The following is a 20,194-nucleotide window of genomic DNA, read 5'->3' on the forward strand; positions in this document are numbered from 1 at the left end:
TCTAACTGCGTGCCTTATTCTAAGACATGGCGTGGGGACGCCGCTTAAGATATCCCCACTCTCATACGCGGGGTCGCGTTACATTGGCCTATCCGAGGGTGGCGTCTGGTGTCATTTTGCGCGTCATGCCTGGCGCTATTAAGTGATTTTACTTGTTAATGGGAGGAAAAAGAAATGTCCATAAATTTGGACAAATGGTTAGGACGTGACATGGATTTTGGCTCCTTACCGCTGAAAATGAGCGTCAAGCATCAGCGTGAAAAGGCTCCTTTAAGATTTGCTACACCTATTGTAGATCCGACCTAAGGGTTTCTAGCGTCAGTGAAAATGCATCTTACCAAGTGCTCGGTGTAAACTAGGTTGGCAACGCTAGTACCATACCAAAGAAGAAAATAAACGATGCGCACGATCACTGACAAGTTGATTTTATAACCTAGAATTGTTATTTTTTTTTTAACTGAACGATATGTAAAACTGGATGTAAGATTAGCTTCCTCACTTAATTCTGATTATACTTATTTTTTTATATATTTATTATATAAATATGTATATAAAATGTATAATTTCTAGGAAGTTTGGTTAAAATTAATATTAGATAATCTTTTGTTGATTTATAGATTGACATCTTTGAATCATGACATATGTGTGATAAATCGTGTAATAGTGTTATACGTTGAAATTTTTAATTTATATTATAGAGTGAGGTTTTTGAGATTTTGAAAGATAAATATACAATGTTTTAATGGATATGGAGAATTAGATAAATATGCAGGATATATATATTTTTTAAATACTTTTAAAGAAAAAGCAATGTTAGGATCTAAAACTTTCACGACCACTTATAAAAAAAACGTACTTATATTCCAATATGTTTTTAGAAGTTTCCAATATGAACGGAGAGAAATAATCTGCTTTAACAATGGCTATGAGAAAGAGGAGTGGCTCTGGTGCCAAACGTCAGCATAAATGTAAGCTGGTGCCAATTTATGAGAGTTTCTTTAAAGGTGAAGACTTGACACTGGCTCATCCAAATTTCTGGAATGAATTATTTCTCATTAAACCTATGGTATGCATTAGTATTTTTAGAAAGAATTCTTGGAAATTTTAAGTTTTTTTAAATTTTGGCATTTTTTTAGATTAAAATATGTTACCTATATTATCCTCTAAAACAAATAATTTTAAAAGTTCTGATAAGTAATTTATCCATAAATTCTGCTATTATTATATTAGTTATATTTTTTTCATATTTTTGGAAAATATAAAAAACTTCACAATTTTTTTTTAATTTTATTTCTCCAAAAAATTAAAAACATTAGTTTTTTATTATTATAGTTATTTTCTATATTTCTAAAGTATATTTCTAAAAAAAAACTTGGTTTATTGTTAATTTTATTCCTGCCAAAAGTGGAGAATACTAGTACACATCTTTCATTATTTTTGGTATTTTGTTATATTTTCTGAATTTATAAAAAATTAACATTACAATTTATTCCAGGTACCTCATATTGAAAATGAGATTCTGCATATGACATCAGAACAACTGAATGCCAGTAAGGAAAATTTGAACGCATTAGTATGCCATTGTGTTGACACGCTGGTTGATGAACATCCATTTAGAATAGTGTATGCATTGCAAACTTTAGCAGCTGTCATTCAGTCTATGTATAGGAAGGCTAACCAGGGAGATTATGGATTTAATTTGATAGATATTTTAGTTGGTTTTGATTCTGCAGAACAAAGGATGACAACGTTAATGCAGCATTGTAATAATTTTCTAACAGGTAATATATAAGGCAACCATTTAATGTTTAATCTGATAGAAATAAATCGCTGAAAATTCCTGAAATTATTGAACAGGAAAATAAAAATTATTGAAACATTGAATATATTTCAACTTATACAATAAATCATACTTATACAATAACGAAATACTGTAAGTTCTAAAGATAATTATTTAAAATAGTGTAAATATAAAAAAAAGCAATATAAAACATTTTTTAGATTTATTAACAAAGTTGAACCTTATAAAAGTTGAAAAATACTGAAGAATATTGTAAATTCTAAAAATAATTAAAAATATTGGAAAAGAAAAATGTAATAATACAAACTATACAATATTTTTACAGAAAATATAGATATTGTATGTTTATTGTAATATGCACTGAGAAAAAAATTTCTTTAAATACATTTAAGAAACTCAGTTTTCTTATTACAAAGAAATGATTTATTTCAGTTTAATAATGATACTATTGATGTCATTAAATCATTACTTAGAGGAACAAAATTAAAAATGTACGAAGTGATTTACTTAAAAGAATAAAATATTTATTTGCTAGCATACATTGTTTTGTTGCTGTAAAAAAATATTTGTTTGTAATAAGAAACCGAGTTTCTTAAATGTATTTAAAGAAATTTTTTTCTCAGTGTGCTAAAATATTTTTCCTAAAGACAAATAATAAAATTGTTTAAAAAGTAATAAAACAGAAACACAATCAATAACGAGATTACAGAAATATTAAGATTCAAATCATGTTATTGATGTGCAAAAGTTTATGTAAAAAAAGAAAGATTTAACAAACCTTGGTGCATTATTTTCAATTGTAGTGCTGATTCCTAATGCTTGTTTAATTTCACGATTATTGATTGAATCTTGAAGTTATAGATATTTACTCTTGAATATTTGCAAATTAATTATAATACAATTTATTAAAGTTTATAAATTATAAATGTTTTAGTTATTTTTTTATTAGTTATGAATGTTTAAGTTTACAATATTTAGGATAATTTTATATTACAATATTTAATTTAATATTACAATTTTTTTAAATGTCTCAAAGTACATTAATTCATTAATTTCTTTATATTTCAAGACCTACTTACAATACTTGTTTTCTGATTTACTCGTACATTTGTGTAATTCTGAATTTTAATAAATTCTGCTAAATAATTTCTTTCATTAAATTCTAAATTTATTGCATATATGGTTTTTTATTTTAAACTTTGCTGAATTCTTTATAATTTTATCATCTTGATATGTACAGTATAGTACAGTATAGTAGTTTTTATTGCTTTCCTCTTAGGGCCATCACACAATTCCAGGCAACAGGCAATAGGAAAAGGAAATAAAGAAAGAGAGAAAGAGAGAAGATCCTTTCTCCTCCCATCTCAATTTCACGCCTCACCTCCCTTCTTCTCACTTCACGTTACTGTCTTCCTTACCCTTTATTCTCTCTTTCTCTCTTTCTCTTCCTGCTCTTCCTCTCCAACACTAGGCTCTTTTCTCTTCTCATCTATTCTCGTTTCCGCCGCTTCCACTGTAACTTCCTATCTTCTTTCCTTTAAATTTTTTCCACCATATCCACCTCCAGTTTCAGTTTCTCGTCTTTTCTTCTTTCCTCCCTTTACTCCTCCTCTAATCTCTAATCACAACCATCTTCCTCTCCTTCTCAGGCTCTCTGCTCCCTCCAATCCCCCTCTTTACTTCCTTCTCATCTGCATCTTTCCCTCTTCTTTCCACCTTTATCTTTCTCCTCCGTTTTTCTCTACACCTCTGCACTCGTACTCTCTTCTCTTCCTCCTTCTCTTACTTCCATACACAACTCTCTCAAAATTTTTGTCACCTCTTCCAAGCATGTCCTTATCTTTCTCACCTCACTTTTTAACTCCGCCATTCCCTCTATCTCTGTTTTCTTCTTCTCCTTTGCTTTATCTCCTCCTTTCAATCACAATCCTATGTCTGTTATCTCACCCACCTTCCTTCTCTATACTCTAACTTCCTTTCTTATTATCTTGATATTGAATTTTTATTAAAATCTTAATCAATACAATTTATTAAAATTCAAAATTATATATGAGTGTATTAGAAACCAAGTATTGTAAGTCTTGAAATATAAAGAAATTTTACATTATATGTATACATAATATATTGTTATGTATTATAGTTTCAGTAAAATATTTCCATCAGAGATATATCTCATTTTATTTGAGTTACAATCTATGTCATATTTGTTATCCACTATATATACAATTTTAAAAGATGTATTATATGAATTTTTACAAATGTAAAGGTTTCTACTTCAAGTCATCAGTGATAAATAATCAAGAAATGACTAAATCTTCGTAAAGTCAACCCAACTGGCAATTTTATCCAAAATTAAGAAGTCAAATACAACGTATCGACCGCGTATCGGGTCCTTTTCAAGTACAAAGCTGACGTAGTTGACAAAGAAACATAGCAGTCAATAAACTTGTTGTCATAAGTTACGGATCATGCACTGTGTAAAAAAAGAAGCCAAAGAAGAGAAAAAATATAATAATGAACAGTGATTTCGTAAGATAAAAATAGTAAAGTCGATAAAAACAAAGTATCAATAGTGAAAGGATGAAGTATCTTTTTTTTAAAAAAAAAAGAGAGGTTTTTTTTACAAACTTACATGTTTCGTGCAGCAACGATTGACACATCATAATGTCAATCGTTGCTGCACGAAACATGTAAGTTTGTAAAAAATCTTTTTTCTTTTTTAAAAAAAAGATACTTCATCCTTTCACTATTGATACTTTGTTTTTATCGACTTTACTATTTTTATCTTACAAAATCACTGTTCATTATTATATTTTTCCCCTTCTCTGGCTTTTTTTTTATACAGTGCATGATCCGTAGCTTGCAACAACAAGTTTATTGACTGCTATGTTTCTTTGCCAACTACGTCAGCTTTGTACTTGAAAAGGACCCGATACGCGGTCGAAACGTTATACTTGACTTCTTAATTTTGAATAAAATTGCCAGTTGGGTTGAATTTACGAAGATTTAGTTATTTCTTGATGTTTTGCAAATGTGTTAATATACTTATTATATATTTATACTTTAAATAAACTAAATAAAATATACATATAAAAATTGTGATTTATAACACTTCAGTTTATTTTTATTAAACATTTCTTTAGTTTATTTTTATTAAACATTTATTTAGTTTGTTATACTTTTTTGTTATTATAATGCTACAATTAAAAAAATTTTTAAAGTCTTTTTTGTATTGTAAATACTTCAAGTATTTAAAATAATTTATATACAATTTCGTTGTAATTCTCAATTTAGTTTCGTAAAGAATGAGGCCAAAAATCACCTATTTTGGACCCCATAATTTCATACTCAAAATATTAAATGATAGGCTAAATGATAGCTTATAATGAGACATTAATCACAGAAAAATTTCAAGCTGAACCTACTTTTTATTTTAGAGATATTAGGAGTTAAAGTAGCCATTCTTCATTAACTCAACATAAAATCCAACAAGACTTAACAAAACAATGACAATCAAGAAGAAAACAAAAGCATGAGAAAACATTTGACATAAAAAGTACTTTGCAAAAATAAATTTTGCAACTAATTGGTACAAAAAACATTATTATTAAAAATTGATTGTAAAAAACTGATTGCATCAATTGTTTCTATGGAAAATTCTCCAAAATGTTTTTATTTGTTCTCTTTCTTTTTAGTATTGCTCATCTAAACTTTGTTAGTCTACTCATAGATAAGAACAAATTTCAATCATTTATATTGTTTATTTTTTTTTATAAATGAAGTATTATTTTAGAAATAGTTATACATGTGTTTGTTTAATGATTTTTTTCTGTAGAATTGAGGTAATTAATTTTCCTCTAGTCAATTTTTAATATCTTGTTTATAACAATTAGTTGTAAAATTTTAATCTCTGCAAAATGCTTTTTATGTCAGACGTTTCTTGTGCTCTTGTTTTTTTTCTAATTGGGCAAAAATTTCACTTATCTTTAGTCATTTATTTAAGGAACTCTTTGTTTTTTTTACAGAACATTTTTCTTTGCATTGTAATAAAACTTTGCATAAATTATTTTGCATACTTAAAGCACTTACATAAAAAATGTAGATTATGTCATTATTTTTTAATTGTATTTTTATTAGAACACATTTCTACTTTTTATTGAAGTTGTTTTTGATACAGATGAAAAAATTCACTATCACTTTTTTGTATAACTTTCAAATTCAATATAGAATAATCTATAATTGTTTTATTTTTTTATTTTTTTAAAGATGTATAATAAACCATAAATATAATATTAGTGAAAAAGTTAATAACAGTGATGAGAATAAATTTCTTTTTTAGGTGAATATCCAGATAGTTTAAAAGCTCTGTGCTTGAAATTGTTATTAATAATAGTTACTGGTATGGATAATATCAGTCAAAATACCCTGCTGGAATATGTGATGTTAAACAGTGTTTTTGAATCACTGATACAAGTAATATTGTTATTTTTAAACATTTATTCAAAATTTAAAATAAAGTTCTGATGATTCGTCTTGTGTATTAATAATCGCTTACATTATTTTGTGATATACAGTTACTGAGAGATACAACTGCTAGAAATCGCCATGGTCATGATGCAGTTTTACTGTTAACGCTTCTAGTCAACTACCGCAAATACGAAAGCGCGAATCCCTATATTGTCAAATTATCAATTTTGGACGATGAATTGGCCCTAAATGGATACGGGCAAGCCATATCGAGTTCGTTAACTGAGTTTTGCCGACAATTTGTCCAACAAAAAGCAGGTAAGCATAAATGCAATAGTAGTTTACTGTAGTAATTAATAATGTATATAATTTTTTTTTTAATTTAAAGTTACTGGTTTTTAAAATAAGATTAGCTATTTTTATAAAAATATTTGTATTGTATTAGTTCTTGCAGAATTAAAAGTGGTTTATTTTATTATAATTTATTATATAAAAAAATATAAAAATTATACGAAGTATATTTTTAATAAAATAAAAAATAAAAATAAACACTTATAGAAACATGTATAAATTTTATATATTACATAAACATAAAAATATTCATAGCTTATAATATTTTTTACGTTGAACAATTCTGCAACTTGATAAAAAAATTGTATTGTTTAACACAAAAAAATTGTGTGTGTGTGTGTGTGTGTGTAAAGCTTTTTTTATTTACACAAGTAAATTTTTAACTTAAGAAGTTAATGCGTTAAAGTTTCTTGAAGTATTTGTATTTTAAAATTGTAATTCTTCCACATCACGGCTCCACCTCCAAATGGACTGAAATTTTTTGTAATGGTTTCTTATATAGTGATTTCGTATTAAAAAGTAATGTAAATAACAATTTATAGTCGGGGAAGTTCAAAGATAAGTTATAAACAAAAGATTTTAAAATGTATCATTAGTTTTTTATCAATATGGGATGAAATTCGTCCTCCCAAGGATACATACTTTCACCCCCTCCCACACCCATCCCATCGATAGGAATGTCCTGGGTAGAAGTGCGCAAAAGTACAGTGCGTATATATAAACAATCCAATTATATGGTATAGAGAACGCGTCGGCGGAGGAAGGTCTCCGTCCCTCCCCTTGCACTCCCTCTCCATAATTTTTCCTAACCAATTTTATGTCGCTATTTGATTAATGCGAAAACATTGGAAACGAACAGCATAGATTTTGTTTGGCGTTGAAGGTTGCAAACCCATGTAGTACTGTACAAGCATGGACGTCGTTTACTTTACGTAAAGCACTGATATCATGTATTTATGGAACTTTAGTCAAATAGGATAGACCTTTCTTCACAGATTTATGTTTATGTTCGCAGGTTTATATGTTATCAAGATTATGACCCTGAATAAAGTATAAAAGGTTTTAGCCGTCCCTTATTGTTCTGTGAACATAAACATAAACCTGTGAAGCAAAGTCTACCCTATTTGACTAAAGTTTCATAAATACGATACATGATATCAGTGCTTTACGTAAAGTAAACGACGTCCACGCTTGTACAGTATCACATGGGTTTGCGACTTTCCACGCCAAATAAGATCCACGCTGTTCGTTTCCAATGTTTTCGCATTAATCAAATAGCGACATAAAATTGGTTGGGTTAGAGTTAAGAAACGACTTTCCACAAATTTCATTCCATATTAATCAGAAAACAATGGTACATTTTTTAATCTTTTTTGTTTATAACTTTTTTTTTAACTTTTCCGACTAAAAATTGTTATTTACATTACTTTTTAATCATAAAAAGCCACTACAAAAAATTTCAGCCCATTTAGAGGTGAAGGCGTGATTCGGAAGAATTATCTTAAAAATAACTAATTGAATTTAAAAATTAACTTATTTGAAATTATCTAAGTTAAAAGTCTTAAATTAGATAATTTTTTGACCTTCTAATTAGTTAGTATTTAACCCTGTTAATACACTCCGGAACAAAATTAAGGGAACACCTAATTTTTCCGGTAAAAAAGTGTAAAATTTAAACTGCAGCAATTTTGCGAATAATGGTCATAAAAAAAAATTCCAAAAAGCAAATTAAAGGGCAAAATGTCTACTTTTCGACGTTTATGTCAAAATTTTAAATTTTTTCTTTGTGTTTGCTTAACTGCATAGGCGAAGATAAATTTGTTTCGTAAATGAAACCAATTGTTCTCGAAAGCTCAATTCTTATGCTTTACTTTCGTTTTTTACACGACCCTCTACGATTTTTTTTTGACCAAGTTATTGCCATTTTTCAAAAAAATGTCATTTTCAAATTTGACGGTTTATATCTCGGCCATATATGTAATATTACTATATTGCTAGCATTGACCGAAACGTGTCGCCAACATCACGGTGCATACGATATAGCTCTGGCTCTCTCGCTCTACAGTGAAGATAGTGCGTTATGCGCACGCGTTGGCATAAGAGCGAGAAAGCCAGAGCATCTCTCCGCGCACGGTCGGCGCTTGTCCCACTCACATTGTTAGCAATATAATATAAAATTAGAGCTTTTTTCTGTTCGGTCCGGTCATGTAATAGCAGTATTATATGACCGGACCGAACAGAAAAAAGCTTTAATTTGCACAATACCCGGTACTTTTATTAGCTAGAATCGAACCGATATTTTTTAAATACAGGAAAAAAATAACAATAGAAACAATATTCTTTACAAGAAATTTTTTATTTTTTTACAATACATATAAAAAAATTTACACACGTAATTTGTACATTACTGATTATTAAATAGAATAAGTTTAGTAAATTTACTTCGGAGATAGTTATCTTTTGCAGACATTTTTTTGGCTTCATGAAATAATCTAACATTAATGTATAATTCTATTACATATATAAACAAAGCTGAGTGCGATGATTATCTAATGTACTCTACGTAAGTACATGATTATCCATCATTTTATTTGAAAATAAAATGCTTATTTTATTAAAAATCTTATTAATTAACAGATGTTTCATATTACTTTTTAAAAATTGATTTGAATGTTGTCTAATTATTTTTTCTGGTGTGCTACAAATTGAACAGACATCCCTTGATTAAATAAGGTTCTTGATTTTTAATAGCGGACACAATGGCATTTGAGTACCTATTAATTGATCTTTACATGTATTGCAATTAACAATTTTATAAAGTTTGTGAGATATGAATCCTGCAATATACTGAACAACATTCTCGACATATGAGCTTAAATCCCATAACGATTTTACATATTCATGATCAAAATTAATTATTTCATCCAATCTTTCTGGATCTCCAATGGAACATTTCATATTTTTTGGACGAGATGTAACGTGTAAAATGTCTACTCCATCAAATAAGCAATTACCAGAATCAAATTCGCGTAGCTTATGACGAATTAACAAACGCTTATAAGCATTTTTTAATTGTAAAACACTCGGATTATTATTAAATTCTCCACGACTCCTTATAGCACTAAAAATGTTTCTAAATAGTCTTGAGATAATTTATATGTTAATAAATACGTAAATTGTAAATTCTTTAATTTTTTAAATAATGGAAATATATTTCTCAATCAAACAATAAAGTCAAGAAAACCAGTTTTACAATTAGTATTTAAAATAGATGTGCCGTTTTCATCACATAATGAATTAATGTATTTTTCAAACATATCAGCGTGCATTTGTATAGTTGAATAATTACACAGTCCTGCGAAATTGCACTTTTCTTAGTTTCAAGAATGGGTGGGGGTGATTCTTGTAGATTTTTTTGCGCTGAAAATTGTGAATCTGACTGAAATTGCTTCAGCACGTCAGGTTTTTTTGAAATTTTAGTTTAAATGGTCAAAAAATGGCTATTTTAACCATTTTTATGAATTTCTTTTAGAGAACCAAATTTTTTTTTCAATTTTCCAGAATTGCATTGCATAGTACTACTACTTAGCTTTAAAATCCATTTTTCTCAATTCTACGATTTTTTAAAATAAAGATATACAATTTTGAATTCAAGACTTTTAGTCATGGAAAGTTACTCGTTTTACCGCGCCGAATTTACTTTTTGACAAGTTCTTTACTATTCTGCTTACACAAGGGTTCTTGAGGTCGCTAATTAATTACGAATCTAATATCAGAAATTCAACGTGTTTGGCGCGATAAAACGGGTGACTTTCCGTGACTAAAAGTCTTAAATACTTCTTTAGGAGTATTAAATTTGTTTCAAAAATTTATTTTTGCAATTTAATATATCACCCATATTATTAAATTGTAAACAAAAATAGGCTGTCTCATAGCAGTCTTTAAACTTAGCTTTTACATTTTTATCGGGTAACTGCATTAAAAAAATTAATGATTTATAAACACTTTCGCTAAGGGTTTGTATCACTAATTTTACATTCATTTTAATTTTTTTATAATATATTTGTTGGTTAACTTATTTTCTGCTCTTAAACCTTCATCACTTTGAAATTTGTGTAATAAACGAATATGATTCCATTCAATCATTTTTCCATTTTGAGTTAATATTTTCTTATTTCCTAGTGTATTTCTCACTAATTTTATCATATGACAAAAGTCTAAAAATACGAAACATTTTTTATTTGTTATTAGATTCGTAAAATACGGTTTAAAATTAGGTCCGTACTAAAAATTAGCACCTAAACAGTATTGTGTATGAGTGCCCGCCGGAACGGACCGCGCCATCTCGGGTCTAATACACTTAATTGACACGATTATTTGACCGACACCATTTGGCCGACAGTACACTTGACCGACAGTATCACTTAATCGACAATTACATAACCGACAAGTATACTTAACCGACACGATCATTTGACCGACAGTTCACTTAACCGACACTACTCGGCCGACACACTTGCTCTGAGTGAGTCACAGATGCGCACAGTAACAAACGGACACAGACCAAACGGACACAGTAACAAATGCGCACAGACCAAATGCGCACAGTCGCAAACCCATGTGGTGCAAAGAATGCTTTGCACACACACACACACACGGGGGGGGGGTGCAAGGGGAGGCTTCGTCCCCCCTCCCGCACCCACCCCGTCGGTAGGGGTGCCCTGAGAAGTCGCAACCCATGTGATAAGTCTGTTGGTTACTGTGTCCGTTTGATCCGTGCGCATTTGGTCTGTGCGCATTTGTTGCTGTGTCCGTTTGTTACTGTGCGCATCTGGGACTCACTCAGAGCAAGTGTGTCGGCCAAGTGATGTCGGTTAAGTAAACTGTCAGTCAAATGATCGTGTGGGTTAAGTGTACTTGTCAGTCATGTAAATGTCGATTAAGTGATACTGTCGGTCAAGTGTACTGTTGGCCAAACGGTGTCGGTCAAATAAACTGTTAGTCAAATAATCATGTCGGTTAAGTGTATTTGTCGGTCATGTAATTGTCGACTAAGTGATACTGTCGGTCAAGTGATTGTCGGTCAAATGAATGCGACCCCACCATCTCGACGGCCATGGTACAACCATGGGGTCAACAAGCGGCGCCACGTACCCTTGAGGAGCGCCACGTGCACGCGAGACGCTGCCCCCCAGTGTCTTTTTGATAGCATGAACAGACTTATCAATATGGCCGCTGTATTCACGCCCTTGTAATACGTGTTCTTTCTTATCATTCTGATTCTGGCACTGTAGTGATTCTCTCAATAAAATTTAAGTTATAAGTGCAACCGAGTGCCCTGTTATTATCAAAGACACAATAAATGGTGTCAGAAGTAGAATACTCAAAGCAAACTATAGACAAAAGTAGAAGTGTGACAAGGATAGATCTCAGTGAAACGGGACAATGGAAGTACCGCCCGAATTGATGTAAGCCATCACAAGTATGCTTGCTAACGCTATTTAGGCATCAGCAATGAACGCCAACGAAACGACAAAGGGTATAGGACTGCCAACAGGGCAACCGCCAAGACCGCCACATTTTGCCGCATCGGAATATCGCTCGTCGGAATCCACAACGGTCGCCGACTACTTTGTACGGTTTAATTGGGCGTACTTTAAGAGCTAAGTACAATTCCTACTGACGAACACGCTAAATACGCGCGAGTGCACATGGGTGCCGTATTAAATAACGTATTAAAATTTTTAGTTAGTCCACGACTTCCGGAAGAGTTAGAATACGTCGAAATAAAACGCACTCTGGTCGACCATTTCGACCGCGCAAAAAACAAGTATGCCGAGAGTGTCAAATTCCGGCATATAGTGCAACAAAAAGAACCAATAGCTCATTTTGCATTACGCCTTAAACAAGGAGCGGCCCATTGCGAGTATGATAACTTTCTGGACAGGATGCTTGCTGAGCAAATGCTGCACGGATTGCAGTCCCGTGAGATGTGCGAGATTATCGCAAAGAAACTGACGACATTTACGGAAGCATATGAAATCGCACACGCATTAGAGGCCACGCGCCATACAGCTACGGAAGTAAAGACAACCATGTCAACTACATTAACGGAACCGGCAAATTTATTACGACACGCATCACGACAGCGATTTAAGAAGCAAGAAAACTCGCGATCGACAACCAACACGTAACCGATCACGTCAGCGCATGCCAAGTACGACACGGAAAACTACACCAGACAAACCACACGCGTGCTCAACTTGTCAAGAGTGTGGAGGTCAGCATGCCCGAAAAGATTGCAAGTTCTTAGAAGCGGAATGCCACACGTGTGCGTTTAGCGCTCAGACATTGTGCTCAATTAAATCACAATTTCTACTAAGACCAACCGACCGTCAATTCGCGAGCTATACCCACCATCGCCTGAAATGTATTGGGTATCTTCCGATTAGTGTGAAGTTGGGAAACACCACGAAAAGACTGAACTTATATGTCGTCAATGGAAATTACGACACCCTCTTTGGACGAGAATGGATCTCTCAATTTACACATGAAATCAACTTTATTCAATTATTTGCATTTACAGGATCTATCAACAACATATCAGTCTCATCGCCATGTTTGATCACTGAAGCAAACAAGTCGACTAGAGTCATTACTTCAAAGATATAATGATGTATTCAGTGAGACACCCGGAAAATTAAAGTGACCACCAGTAAAGGTACACCTGAAACCAGACGCAACCCCTGTTTTTGCACGAACTCGCGAAATATCTCTTGCAATACGCGACACCTATATCAAAGAGATTGACAAGAAACTTGCTTCAGGATTTTATAGAAAAGTGGAGCATTTCGAATGGGCTTCGACCACTCACATTGTGATGAAGAAAAACGGCAAGATGAGAATCACCGGGAATTATAAACCAACCATCAACCCTCGTATGATTGTCGACGAGCACCCGATACCGAAAGCCGAGCACCTATTCCAAAAATAGGAAAAGCAACAATTTTCTGTCATTTAGACATAACTAACGCCTACACTCACCTTGAAGTCGACGAAGCACTTAGTCACGTATTAATCCTTAATACGCCAACACACGGTCTCATTCGCCCAACACGTGCGGTGTATGGAGCCGCAAACATACTAGCCATATGGCAGCGATGCATGGAAACGGTATTACAAGATATCCCTAATGTTCTCAATTTTTTTGATGATATTCTTGTATTCGCAGATAATTTTGACAATCTAATGTCAACATTTGATGACCTATTGGAACGATTGAGAGCACGAGAACTACGACTCAATCGCTCGAAATGTACATTTGCAACGTTGTCAGTAGAATTTCTGGGACACCAAATAGACGGATAAAGACTACATAAATCAAGCAAACACATAGCAACAATACGTAACGCGCCGAAACCAACGACACCGACCGAGCTTCAGTTATTCTTAGGCAAAGCAACATACTATTGCTTGTTCATTCCAGACCTATTGACACGGGATCGACTACTCCGAGACATGCTTCATAAGGAACTATTTATGTGAACGCCAGTAGCCGAAGCAGCGTACCAGGACATAAAACATATTCTCACATCACCGCAGGTGTTGATGCCATACGACCAATCACTCCCCTTATTACTAGCGACAGACGCCAGCCAAACAGGATTAGGGGCAGTGCTTTCCCACCGCCTAAGCAATGGAGAAGAACGACCAATTGCCTACGCGAGCCGAACTATGAGCAAGACCGAACAACGCTACCCTCGGATTGATAAGGAGGCGCTAGCTATTGTTTGGGCCGTACGCAAGTTTTTCTATTATCTATATGCCCGTCACTTTACGCTCATCACAGACTACAAGCCATTGATACACATCCTGCATCCAGAAAAATCATTACCAGTTTTTGGTATTAGCCGATTGGCTAATTATGCCGATTATTTGGCACACTTTAACTATGAAGTCATTTAAAGCAACCAAAGCGAACGCGAATGCGGATTACTGTTCCAGAGTGCCACCGTCCACATTAACAGATGTAGTGAAGAAACTCTCGCTCGACGAAGAGGAAATGGAACAACACGACGATTTTGACTAATTTGTTTTGCATCAGGTGAAACAGCTACCAGTCCGTGCTGAACGTATAGCACGTGAGATGCGAAAGGACCTACACCTTGGTAAGATCGTCCAATTACTCCAAAATGGCAAAATCCTTGCAGATCTAGGCTACAAAGCTCCGGAAAAGAATTATGCGCTAGCCGCCGATTGCCTTCTATTTGATCACCGAGTTGTTGTACCACCGGCATTAAGACAGTTAATTCTCGAAGATCTACATGCAGCACACATTGGCATGGTTAAGATGAAGAGTATGGCACGCTCGTTCGTCTATTGACCAGGTATCGACAGTGATATCGAGCAGATTGCAAAATCCTGCACAGAATGCGCCAAACGCGCGCATCTTCCACCACAATTCCGCAACCACCATTGGGAATACCCCAAAGGTCCCTGGGAACGTATTCATATAGATTACGCTGGCCCAGTAATTGGTACCATGTTTTTTATAATTCTTGATGCGTACAGCAAGTGGATAGAAGTGAAGCCGACCAGTTCAGCAACAAGCTTATCAACGATCAGAATTCTCGACCAACTATTCGCAACATATGGAGTTCCAATCACGGTAGTATCAGATAATGGAACGCAATTTACTTCAACGGAATTTACGTCATTTCTAAAAATGAGCGGAGTCAAATATCACCGACTGACAGCACTATATCACCCGGCAAGTAACGGACAGGTCGAACGATATGTGCAAACAACAAAGGATAAACTCACGAAGATGGCAACGACTAAAGGAAACTTACAACACGATCTGAATGAATTTCTCAGACAGCATAGAAAAGCTTCTCACTCTACGACGGAACAACTTCCAGCGCAGCTTTTCTTGGGACGAAACATACGCACTTGATTGGACCTCATCCGCCCAGAAGACACATACCGAAAAGTCATGGATAAACAACAGGCAGAGTTTGAAGCTTCATTTCGTACATTTGCATCAAAGCAGAAGGTGTATTTCCTTTCGGATAATCCTCGGATGGACAAATGGATACCAGGCACTATTGTCTCTCGCCTGGATGACCTTCATTACGAAATAGACTTCAATGACAAACGTTACAGACGACACGTTGACCAGATACGGACTTTCCAGGAGGCGCAGCCCCCGGACCCAATTTCTGTTTCAGATCAGTCCAAAACAACCGAACCACAAAGACGAGTATATATACATTTCTATAAAGCAGAACCAGAAGCAGTTGAGATACCCGAAGTACCAGCAGCTGCATCTCCGCAACAAGCAGCTGCATCCCCGCAACAAGCAGCTGCATCCCCGCAACAAGCACACTTGGCACGAACTCCCATTATCGAGATTCCACCACCCACTCCTTTAAGAGCTGGGAATCAGCAAGTAGGATCACGGCGGTCAGCACGTGTTCGACGCCCAGTCCAACGATACAATCCAGTTTAAGAGACTCCGAGCGCAGGGAATCCTAGAAAGAAGGGAGAAAATATTGTGTATGAGTGCTCGCCGGAACGGACCGCGCCATCTCGACGCCATGGTACAGCCATGGGGTCAACAAACGGCGCCACGTATCCTTGAGGAGCGCCAAGTGCACGCAAGACGCTGCCCCCCAGTGTCTTTTTGATAACATGAACAGACTTATCAATATGGCCGCTGTACATACACGCCCTTGTAATACGTGTTCTTTCTTATCATTCTGATTCTGGTACTGTAGTGGTTCTCTCAATAAAATTCAAGTTATAAGTGCAGCCGAGTACCCTGTTATTACCAAAGACACAATAAACAGGTACACATACTTAAATTGGAAAAAACGCCGTCAAAAGTTACCGAATAAACAACGCATTTACTATCATGTAATTTTTTAAATGCAAGTTTTAATAATTTGGCTCGTTCTGTTTTATTCAAACTATGAATTAAAAAGTATCCAAAAGGGATTTTCCAACTTTTATTTAAAGATACTGCCATGAACGTTAAAGCGTATTTAGCTTTAAAAATGCGATTATTATTATTTTGAGAATCTCCAAAAGAGCCAAAATCTACACCACCGTTAAATTTAGTTTTATCATAGATTATTTCTTCTCTTAGCGACATTTCATCTATTACTAGATTGACAATTGCGGGTTTATGTTCAGAATGCAAAGCAATTGCTTCTAAAGCTTCTTTTGTGAAACCGGGTGATCCATCGACACTCGATACCATTGTCTAATAGTGGAAGGGTTTGGAAGAAGATTATCCCATGCTTTTCTAACATATTTATAAGCCTTAGACGAATAGAAATGTAATGTTAAGGCAAAACTTCGGATTTCTGGGGAATACTGTCTTTTCTTTTTCAATTTTCTACACATTATTTCTCTTAGTTCTTTAGGCATCACACTCTAAAGGAAAGAAAATGTAAGAATATGTTATTATAAGTTAAACTTATTTTGTAATACTGCATTAACTCTTCTGCAAGTTTATAAAACCATACGCGATACTTTAGCAAAAAAAAATGATATCAATGTTGTAAACTTTCAACCTAATTTTTTTTTAATTAAAATATTTGATAATAAAAAAATATGCAATATGTTCACACAATTGATATTTTTTCTGTATTAAGTTGAAAATTGTTTTAGGTTCATCATATACCATTAAAGTAATCAAGATATACCATTAGATTATTTTAAGTCTTTTTACAAATCAATCTTTCTCGATAAGAACGTGACATTTGCTGCATATAAAAGATACGTTTTCTGAGCCTGTTCTTATCTTGTAAACGTTTAATCTTTCTCGATTGCTTCATAACAATGTCTTTTACAAACTTTACTGTTCTTCTAGCTCTTTGAGGAGTTGCGACATGAGCCATTTAAATATCACCAATGTAACGTGGCACTGCAAATTGAGTTTCTTGGGGAGCAAAATTAAACAATTTTTTTTAATGTATATAAAAAAAAATATTTAGTATAATAATTAAATTACTGTCTTTTAGCATTGGCTGTACTATTATGTCATCTGTATTTATACTTATATTATCAGTAACAATTCCATTTGCTAAGGAAAGTGCTGGGAAAATGCTTCTTATAGTATCATTATCGATGTTCCCATTCTCTTGCATTAATTGCTGTGCATTACTTTCTATTATATTTGGCGACTCATTTTCTTTATTAGCAATTAATGCTATTCGATTTTGACTAAGTATAACTGAAGGGACTGCTGTATAACTTAGTTTTATTTTTTTTCTTGTGATTTTAATATTTTTAGAGTCAAAATGACATGAACAAATAAAAATATTAGATACATCATCCACTTCACTTAATCCGCAAGCATGCAACCACTGTTGACGAATGTGTTCTCTTGGAAAACTGTTAATAATTATTAATTTTTGTTATCAATAGCATATATTAGTAGGAAAAGGTAGAAAAATACATGAATTATTGCAGAAGCCAAAGAAAAACTATAAAAATAAACTTATTACTTACTGGTACAATGCAATTTTCTTACTTCTGTCCACTTCGTTTCCACACAAATAACACTTTTGACAGTTTCGACCATTTTAATGGTTTAGTAAAAGTAATCGTAAACTGAAAACTTTATGAACACAAATAACGCGACGCAATTATGACTTAATCGAAAAGCATATATTTTAAAAAACAAAACAAAACTTCTTCAGCCGCCCTCCGCCCAGGCGGCTGCGTTTGCGCAAAACGCACCATCTTCACGTCTGTAGAGCGAGAGAACGAGCTCTTCGCGCACGGTCGGCGCTTGTCCCACTCACATTGCTAACAATATAGTAGTATTACATATATGATCTCGGCAACCAATCATCGTACAGTAACCAAAAAAAGCAAATTGAAGGGCAAACACTCAATTTTAACAATAAATTTTCAGTCTAAAAAAATACTGACTTTTTTAATTTTCCCATGTCATAAAAATATCAAAAAATTTTAACTATAGATAAAAAAACGTGAAACAGTTGGGACACGGAAATCAGACGGCGCGACTTGTGCTTTTAAAGTTTACACATTACTCTTTAAAATCCATTTTGGTTTTTTTGATTTCGTTATTTTGGCGTCGAGATATTGTACTTTAAATATTGACAATTTTATTGTAAATTAATTAATTTTTTTCTAACAAAAAACCAAAGAATAAAACTTTTGGATATATGGCATATTTTTGATTAAAAAACTGCAGTCTCGCGATTTAGAAATCCGCGCACAAAAAAATGATTACCGTCGGCATCAGCGTTACCCGATGTGCACCGCGGGGAGGTTGCTCGATCGGATTTTGCACATCATGTGGCCCTGAAAAGAGCCAAAGTTGGATGTATTGCATAAAGATGTTGAATGACTTTGAGCATGTCTGTTTTTATGCGTGCACGCATCCTCTGTGCGTGCGTGCGTGCGTGCGTGCGTGTGTAATGAAGATCAGGACTCTAGGGTTCATTACTTCCCCAGTATTTTTTGGTCCCAGATTATCATCCCAGATGCGCACGGTAATAAACGGAAACAGCAACTTGAGTGAAACGGACAGAGGATACACGCACGCATAAAAACAGACATCCTCAAAGTCATTCAACATCTTCATGCAATACATCTAGCTTCGGCTCTTTTCAGGGCCACATGATGTGCAAATTCCGATTGAGCAACCTCCCCGCGGTGCATATCGGGTAACGCTGATGCCGACGGTAATCATTTTTTTGTGCGCAGATTTCTGAATCGCGAAACTGCAGTTTTTTAATTAAAAATATGTCATATATCTAAAAAAGTTTTATTTTGGGGTTTTTGTTAGAAGAAAATTGATTAATTTACAATAAAATTGTCATATCAATATTTAAAGTGCAATATCCCGACGCCAAAATAACGAAATCAAAAAACCAAAATAAATTTTAAAGAGTAAACTTTAAAAGCACAAGTCGCGCCATCTGGATTCCAGGTCCCAGCTGTTCCACGTTTTTTTATCTATAGTTAAAATTTTTTGATATTTTTATGATATGAGAAAATTTAAAAAAAGTTAGTATTCTTTTAGACTGAAAATTTATTGTTAAAATTGAGTATTTGCTCTTCAATTTGCTTTTTTTTGTTACTGTACCATAATTGGTTGCCGAGATATAAACCGTCAAATTTAAAAATGGCATTTTTTCGAAAAATGGCAATAACTTGGTCAAAAAAAATCGTAGAGGGTCGTGTAAAAAACGAAAGTAAAGCATAAGAATTGAGCATAAGAGCTTTCGAGAACAATTGGTTTCATTTACGAAAAAAATTTATCTTCGCCTATGCAGTTAAACAAACACAAAGAAAAAAAATTAAAAATTTTTTAATTTTTCTTTTTACTCATAAATTTTTTAAAATTAAAAAAAATTTTAAATTTTGACATAAATGTCGAAAATTAGACATTTTGCCTTTTAATTTGCTTTTTGGAATTTTTTTTTTATGACCATTATTCGCAAAGTTGCTGCAGTTTAAATTTTACACTCTTTTACCGGAAAAATTAGGTTTTCTCTTAATTTTGTTCAGGAGTGTATATACATGTAACAT

General features: G+C 33.5%; 1 protein-coding gene across 2 annotated transcripts in view; it reads left to right on the plus strand.

The window, feature by feature from the left end:
- Positions 1 to 346: 346 nt before the first annotated feature.
- The window catches only part of LOC105834052 (armadillo-like helical domain-containing protein 3), a 45,395-nt gene continuing 25,547 nt past the window's right edge, over positions 347 to 20,194 (plus strand). The window contains exons 1-5 of one of the 2 annotated variants that reach the window (XM_036292201.1): positions 347 to 480; positions 879 to 1,066; positions 1,496 to 1,781; positions 6,141 to 6,274; positions 6,376 to 6,586. In XM_036292201.1, coding sequence (XP_036148094.1) covers positions 920 to 1,066; positions 1,496 to 1,781; positions 6,141 to 6,274; positions 6,376 to 6,586 — 778 coding nt within the window. In that variant the 5' untranslated portion in view covers positions 347 to 480; positions 879 to 919. Of the gene's footprint in view, positions 481 to 878; positions 1,067 to 1,495; positions 1,782 to 6,140; positions 6,275 to 6,375; positions 6,587 to 20,194 lie in introns of those variants that run through there. The other variant, XM_036292200.1, reaches the window with a different exon arrangement.

Source organism: Monomorium pharaonis, chromosome 9 (assembly GCF_013373865.1).
Source record: "Monomorium pharaonis isolate MP-MQ-018 chromosome 9, ASM1337386v2, whole genome shotgun sequence".
In the NCBI taxonomy this organism is placed as follows: domain Eukaryota; kingdom Metazoa; phylum Arthropoda; class Insecta; order Hymenoptera; family Formicidae; genus Monomorium; species Monomorium pharaonis.